Below are 8,391 nucleotides of genomic sequence, written 5' to 3' on the forward strand. Positions count from 1 at the left end.
ATTTCAATAGGTAATGGAAGAATAAGTTTAAAATTCGGGAATTAAAAACACCTTAAAACACAAGCCAAATATATTGTAATAGAAGAAACTGAATATATTTAATTGCATTGACATTTAAAAATTTTATGTAGTAAAAGACAAGAAATTAAGCTGTGATTAGAAGTATTATTAAGTATCTATGATAGAGAATAGATCCAGAGTATTTTTTTTGTTTTTCTTGTAATAATGTGTGTTTACCACACTATGTATGACTTAGGAGAATTTTCGTGCTTCATTAGATGTTACCACCCCACCCTTCCCATGCAAGTGTCCACAGTCCTTTACCATAGACAATTATGACCCAACCACCTTTATTCCTACCACCATACACCTCCAGAGTATTTAAAGATTATTAAAAATCAGTAAGACAAAGACCTACTTATCAATAAGAAAAAAGATTTTAAATGGGAAAAGGTAGGTCATGTCATAGAAGTAGCAATGGCCAGTATAAATGGCCAGTAAACATATACTGGACGGCCTCTTTTGTAATCATGGAAATGCAGAGTAAAACTGAGTTCCCATTTGTTTTAACTGGTATAACCATCTTGGAGGGCAGTTTCATTTTTCTTTTAAAATTGTATGTGCATGCCTCATGACCCAGCCATTCTGCTGTTCTCTGTCTGGAAGGGGGACAGATTATCATCCCTATAGTCAAAGAGGCAATCACAAGGTTTATTGCAATGTATTTTGCTTCAGTAGTGGAAAAAATGGAAATATCTTCATGTTCCTCCACAAAGGAGGGAGTGGGTGGTAAAATAGACCATAGCTCTGCCTTTCAATAAGAAATCGAAAGTAGATCTGTCGGCATAAACATGGACATAGAAGGATCTCCATAAACAATGTTAGGTACAAAAGGTACGTTGCCAAACAAAACGCTCAGTTTGGTAACATTTCAGTTTTAGATATGAAAGTTTTCAGACATGCAAAAGTAAAGAGAAGAGGTCTCCCAGGTGGCACAAAGGTTAAAGTCTCAGTGCTTTCAAGCTATGAGTTTGATCCCTGTGTGAGTTCAATCTCTGTCCAGGGAGCTGACCCACATGGCACAGCAGACCTCTCCTGTCTCACCTACTGCTCCCCTCAGCAGTGTATTTCAGTCAGCCAATTCTGCTTCCCACTCTTATTTCTGGTGAAACCTCTAACCACCTGCACCTCTGGACTACACCTCAGCTCTTGTATGCATAAATAAATTTTAAAAAATAAAGAGAAAAGTAACATAACCCTTGGCAAGTATTCCATGAACCCTCTTTAGATTACTTTGAAACGAAACCAAGCAGTAGATATAAAAATATATATTGGGCTCAGTGGGTTAAAGCACAGCACTGAGAATCTAAAACCACTTCTGCATGAGTTCAATTCCCGCCTGCCCCGGAGGAGACCACATGGCATGGCAGACCTCTCCTGACCCGCCTGCTGCTCCCCTCAGCAGTGTACTTCGTTGATCTGCCTGTTCTGCTCCCCACTCTGTCTCTGGTGAAGCCTCTTGCCACCCCTGAGCCTCTGGCCTGTACCCCAGTTCTGTATGCACAAATAAATCTTACCAAAAAAAAACAGTTTTAACATGATTTTTTCCAGATAATTTCCTATGGATTTACCTTTACATATACATATATTTTGTTTTACATATATATTTTACATGTAAGAGCATAAAAAGTACTTTATATATGTAAACATATATATACTTATATATGTATTTTTATATATATATATTTTTTAAAGATTTATTTATTCATATAGAACTGGGGTACAGGCCAGAGATGCAGAGGGTGAGAGGATTCACCAGAGACAGAGTGGGGAGCAGAACAGGCAGATCGATGAAGTACACTGCTGAGGGGAGCAGCGGGCGGGTCATGAGAGTCCTGCCATGCCATGTGGACTCCTCCCGGGGCAGGCGGGAATTGAACTCATGTGGAAGTGGCTTAAGCTTCTCAGTGTAGTGCTTTAACCTGCTGCACCACCAGGGAGGGCCTATATATATATATTTTTTTTAAAGATTTATTTGTGCACACAGAACTAGGATACAGGCCAGAGGCTCAGGGGCGGTGAGAGGCTTCACCAGAGACAGAGTGGGGAACAGAACAGGCAGATCGACGAAGTACACTGCTGAGGGGAGCAGCGGGCGGGTCATGAGAGGTTTGCCACACCATGTGGTCACCTCCGGGGCAGGCGGGGATCGAACTCATGCGGAAGTGGCTTTAGCTTCTTAGTGCTGTGCTTTAACCCACTGCGCCACCAGGGAGGGCCTAAAACTGGTTTCTTCTAAAGTTTGAGATAGATGGAAAGGATGACTTTGTATTTTTTTGAGATTACATTAATGTCTTATGTAATTAAAAATAGATTTAAAATAGACTAAAACTAAATAGTTTATTGTAATAGTATAGAAAAATACAAACTACTGAAGCATGTAACATGGGTGAGTATTAGAAATACAATGAGTGAAAGAAGCAGATGTAAATAAAAACCATTGATTCAATTTATCTAAAAGATTAGTAACAAAATGTATGTTATGTTATAAGTAATAAGGTAAGGATGGACATTGACTAGAAATGGGCACAGAGGATCTGTCTGAGTGGCAGTGACAGTCTCTAGCTTGACCTAGGTAGTAATTATGCGGGTGTATACAAAACTCAAAACCCAAGATACAGACATTTTACTGTATATAACTTGCGTCTCAGTAAAACAGTCAAAAATTATTAACAAAGATCTACCAACATAACAAAAAAATTCCCCAAAATTTAACCAAAAGTTACATGAACGTGAGAACAGAGAGGTAACCAGAATCTTGACAGCTCTTTTCACCTGAGGATAGTAATAAAATGCATTTATTAAAACAACTAGAATCTACTTAACAACCTTATTTTATATTTTGTTGTATATTCTTAACTTTAACAAAAAGGATGTTACAGATTTTTCAGATGTGCTTCTTTGAACCCAGTCTTAGGATTTTAAGACACCATTTATTAGACAGTGATCATTTGTGAGATCCTGGATCTCTCTCTCCATCATCATTAGCTCAGTTAAGTTATTTAATTTTTTACAATTACATAGTCTCCCATTTTATGCATCACAGTTTAATCCCCTATTGTACATAGTTTATGGAAACTTACAGGTGTGTTCTGTACTAGAACTTTTAAAACTCCACGAGGACAAAGGGTTTTGTCTAGTTCATTATTATACCCCAAGCTTTTCCCGCAGAGCCTGGTTTGTGAGAAAATTAATAAACCTCATACATCTTTATGGCCATATCTGGTTTCCTACAGATAGATTCTTAGAAGTGGAATTATCTGGGTCATGTGGCATGTACTGCTTATGCTAAATACCGATTTTTCATTGGTTTATATTTTTACTTGAGGAAATTAAAGTTTTAACATTGCTCAAATACAAATTATTCAAGATTTATAAATTTGGGTAAAGAACAAACTGAAAATTGAGATTTTATTTTTATCTAGTGGATTAGCTGCTTTTTATTGCACAGGAATTCATAAAAAGTAGCTCATGTGTGTATTTTAAAGTAACAAAATAAAAGAAAGCTCTACACAAAGATAATTTTGAAAATATAACCATTAACTGCTAAATGGAGAAAGCAGTTTTGGTAGCCTATGACTGCCCTGGAAAACGGATAAATGGTGGCTTGATAGAACTGTGTACTGAACCTTTTTGTTGTTGTTTTGTTTTTGTTTTTTTCATTTTACAGACAGGAAAACTAATTTTGAAACCTAGGCCTCATGTTCAATGACAGTCTACATTCATTGTTATGGGACCTAAAACAGCCTTTCTTCATATAAGTGGTACAGCAAAAAGCCATAAAGGATTCCTTTTACAGTTGGATATGTGAAAGTCATAGCAACAGCTGACAAGAAGTGTGCAATATTACCCAGATTATCTTGATGATGATGACTCGAATTACCAGTGTTTTGGTACCTCTGATTATCTGTGTTTCAGTGTTCGTGTCACTTTAGTACTTCAGGTCCTGCAGAGTTTTTGCAGATGAAGTATATATGTATGTTACTAAGTTAAACTTAGAAACAGAACCTCATCCAGTTTTTATAATGTATTTTTGCAAACTACTGTAAATAGCAAATCAATGCCAATGTTAAAAGAGGGAAATGTTGTGTGGAGTATGTTCTCCTGCACCAGTATTTCAGGAACATCTGCTTGCCATCTCCACAGCTCTCTCAAACCAGCTATTATGTATAGCTGTGCCTTTCGTTCTTCACTCCTCTGTGTTAGTCATAATGCAGAAAGAGCATTGGGTTGAGCTAAGACTGAGAAAAGCTCATCTCCATTATGTTGTAAGAAATTCTAGCTGTTAGAGAAACAACTTTTGTTAAACCCAGTAGTGAACGTCAGCCACTATGGTGATATTTTCCAGTTCCTTGTTTTCATTTAAATATACTTTTATTTTTTTAATAATTTTAAAAATACTCCAAAGGCTTCTGGATATACCAGTTTAGTTATAAATTATGTATTGTCTGGGAATTTGATATTCATTGTTTTAGTTAACTGCATTTTATGCTGTGGTAGACATGCTGTTATACTAGTATTGCACAGGTGTAACTGACATCCTCCATGTAAGGATACCTGGGAGGGGTGCCACGCACTAGTCGGCAGTTCTCACTGTTTAGAGTGTTACTGACATACTGTGTATGCATATTAGTCACATGTACTATAATAGCCCTTAAAATTAAACTATTGGAATTGTAAATATTTTAAAGAACTGGAGGTGCCTTTTACCTGTTTATTAGAAGATTTTGAAAAGGTTAAATTATTTCATGAGCTGTCTTTTAAATTTCATTTAACATAAAGCTAATAATTCAATAATAGGACAAAAACTTTTTAACAAGGCTATCATCTAACTTCAGTGTGTTCATTTGGCTTTCACACGTATAGAATTTTATTCTTTGAACTGCAGCAATAAAACCCTCTGGTCCTAAGAAGTCTTAAGAGGGTATTCTGTGTATTCTGCATTGTTTTATTTTCTGTAAATTTTGTAGGTAAATATGTGCATAAAAATAAATACTTTATATATAATTAGTGTTGGGCTTTTTTCTTGATTCATTGTAAGTTTATCACTGAAAAAATTTAAAAACAATTGTGTCAAGAACAGGATAGTTACAAATGAGATATTTTATTTCAGGTCTTTGTCCAGTAGAGCAGATTTCAAATAGCAGTTGTAGCTACCCAGCTTATTAGACTTTTGAGTGCTTTTACTATGCTTCATTCATTGTTGTCTGATAACATTTGGCTCATAATCAGGAAATGCAGTTTTCTCTGTGCCTTACCGACTTGAATTGCCAGTTTTCCCCCAAACTACAAAGTTGAAGAGGGATTTTATAGGTCTTTAATCCTTTCTGGAGTCATCAATTATGTGAGTATATAATGAAAAGGTTGGATCCTTTCCCTGAAAAAGATATGCCTATGTGTGTACTTCTGTTTTGCATGTACTTAGAGCTTCAAAGGTTACCTGATGCAGAATACTTAAAGACCATTGTCTCCACAAAAAAAGGACTCAGGTTACAGTTACAGAAAATTTTCATAGCCTTTAGCAGAACAGTTCATTTAAAAAACAAAGGCTAAGCAAGTTGAAAGGCCCAAGGATCCTTGCCTCGTTAGCATTTCTTTGCACCTCCAAACTATTTGAAAGCTATAATTAAGTGCAATCCTCTAATTTTACAAATGGGGAAAAGTCTCAGATTTTCAATGTCTACTCTCATTTCCCCAAGACTTACTAAAGACACAACCAGCACCAGAGCCAAAGTCTCTTAGCTCAGGTTGAAAGGATGCTTAGGAGTGTGTACTGGACTTAGTTAAGACCATAAGGTTAAGACTGCGGACTCCTGCCACTGTCTGGATTCAGATCTCAGATCTGCTGCTTGTAGTTTTGTAACCTTACTCAAATATGTAACCTTAGATTCTTTGTTTATTAAATAAACATAATGCTCATCTCTTAGGTATAGAAAGGTATAATGCTAATTTTCCAGCTTTATATCAAGTTAAATATGTGTATTTATGTAAGCATTTAAACTGATTAACTGCAGAGTCTGTGCATTAAGTCTAAATATGAGAAGTCAAATTAAAAACAAAACTACCTTGCTACAACGTAACCCAAAGTCATCAGCTCAGTTGAAGTAATTGTTAGGAAATTCTGCTTATCTTTTGAATTGAACAAACTGAATACTGGAAAGAAAAAGAATATTTGGCACTAATGACAAATCTAAAAATGTTTTCCTTTTTTGCAGATCATGCTCAGTGAAGTAAGTCAGAGAGAAAAAAGTATTGAATGACTTCACTTACAGGAGGAATATAGGGAAACCAGACAAGGGATCAGGGAAAATAAAGACAAACTAGCAGGCAATCTATGAATCAGAAATAGGGGAGGAAGAGGAATCAAAACAGGAGGGAAGAGCGGACAGGAGTCTGTGGTGCTGGTTCATGGGTGTTTTGGTGGTGGTAATTTCATGGGGACAGCACCTGAGAGGAAATTTCTCCTCTCACACATTGTGCAAAAATGAATAAGGATGTATATATATTATTTATAAATATATGTAAAATTAAAAATATCAAAAGCATGAAAATATATTTTCCTCTTTACCAATAACTTCACTGAAAATATTAAGACTCATAACTACCTGCTCATGCTTTTTGAGCGGTTTTTTTCTTCTTTGAAACTGAACTCCTAATTGACAGTCTCTAGAGACTGAGCTAAGAATCCTAGCTGACAGATAGATGTTCTGCCTTCATCAACAACTAAAGAGGCCCTGTCATTTCCTCTCCTCCAAAGCATAGAAAGTTGAGCCTCCTTCTTTCAGGCTCTTATACTTCTATGCTTTTACATAAGTATAATTCCTCTTTTTTTTTTCCATTAAAAATAAGAAGTATAAGGTATGCTTCATCATGTAGCACAAACTTTGTTAGCTCTTATTTTAAAATTTATTTTCTCCCTTAAATTTGTCAGTATTTGCAGTGCTATACCGTGTTCCACGTGAATATGCATCACACCCTCCAGCTCAACTTTCGTGCCTATGTTTTATGCGCTTCCTCTGGCCCCAGTCTCTGGTACCAATTTATTTTTCACGGAATCTGAGCATTTCTTTTGCTGTGCTTTGCCAGTTTGTGGAACACAAACATTTTAAAAACTGACATTTTGAGTGTGCTATACTGGGAATTAAAAATGTGTGAGGGGGCCCTCCCTGGCGGTGCAACAGGTTAGAGCGCAGCACTGCAAGTGAGCCACAGCTGCTTCAGTGCGAGTTCGATCCCTGGCCCCGGAGGTGACCCACATGGCGCGACAGACCTCTCCTGACCTCCCACTGCTTCCCTCAGCAGTGTACTTCATCGATCTGCCTGTTCTGCTCCCTGTTCTGTCTCTGGTGAATCCTCTCACCTTCCCTGTTTCTTGCCTGTACCCCAGTTCTAGAAGCATAAAAAAAAAAAGTGTGAGGAACAATTTTTGCCCTCAACTTATCTCCTGGGTATACAGGTCGTTGATCAAGCTGTCAACATGTGATTGAGTGCTGTGAAGGTAGAGGTGCAGGGTGCTGAAGAACTGCACTGGAAGCATCCAACCCATGTGAGACTTTCTAAAAAAAATCAGTTCCTAAGACATCTGTATGTCGCTGGCTGGGCTGTGAGCACAGGGGCAGTTCTTGATTATTCCTGGTATCAAGGAAGTGGAGAGGGGTGAGGCGTGAAGTAGGAAGCAGGGGTTGGGAGTTGTGTGAGGGCAGTGATTTCGTGGATTTTGACTGACGATGGTGTGAACAGAAGAGACGACCAGGGAGGGAATCACTGCCATAGTCCGGGTAAGACACTGCTGGCTGCTGAGCTGGCGTTCAGGTAGTGGAACCAGAGAAGTCTTTTTACTGAAATAATACTGCTTTTGTAACACTTCTGAGCAGTACCTCAACAGCATTCATTGCGTACATTGGGATATCTATCATCGTTTCTCTCTACCCAGCTCCTTTCGCTAAGGAACGCTAACCAAATCGGTCCACCTTTTCCAGAGCAATCCAGAAAGTATGCCTAACTATTCGTATTTGGAGTGCGGGTGATGGGGCAGAGCGGCTGTTTATTCCGTGGCAGGTGCCCTGCACTCAATGATGGCAGCCCAGCAGTTAAAGGGCCTGGGCTTAGGCATTTTTTCCTTACAGTTTAGCCTTGAACTAGTAGCTGGATCTCCCAGATAATCCTCTGAAGTACCTCATATCCAATTAATAGTCTGTTCTGTTTAATCAGCCAAAGTCAGCATTTCCTAGTTGCAATTATAACTGATGGAATATTCCACCTGAGTCAAAGGAGCACGTTTTGAAGAACTCCGATCTGTGTAAGGGACCAGAGAGCCGCTTGCAGCCAGCA

The 8,391-nt window shown here is 38.0% G+C and overlaps 1 protein-coding gene across 1 annotated transcript in view; it reads left to right on the top strand.

Moving 5' to 3' along the window:
* CNEP1R1 (CTD nuclear envelope phosphatase 1 regulatory subunit 1) overlaps window positions 1-5,071 on the top strand; it is a 13,331-nt gene extending 8,260 nt beyond the window's left edge. Inside the window, exon 6 of the mRNA XM_004690326.2 lies at window positions 3,731-5,071. Coding sequence (XP_004690383.1) covers window positions 3,731-3,772 — 42 coding nt within the window. The 3' untranslated portion in view covers window positions 3,773-5,071. The remainder of the gene's footprint in view (window positions 1-3,730) is intronic.
* The last annotated feature ends 3,320 nt before the right edge of the window (window positions 5,072-8,391 follow it).

The sequence above is a fragment of the Condylura cristata genome, unplaced genomic scaffold (genome assembly GCF_000260355.1).
Source record: "Condylura cristata isolate star-nosed mole 26May11 unplaced genomic scaffold, ConCri1.0 scaffold00028, whole genome shotgun sequence".
Taxonomy (NCBI): domain Eukaryota; kingdom Metazoa; phylum Chordata; class Mammalia; order Eulipotyphla; family Talpidae; genus Condylura; species Condylura cristata.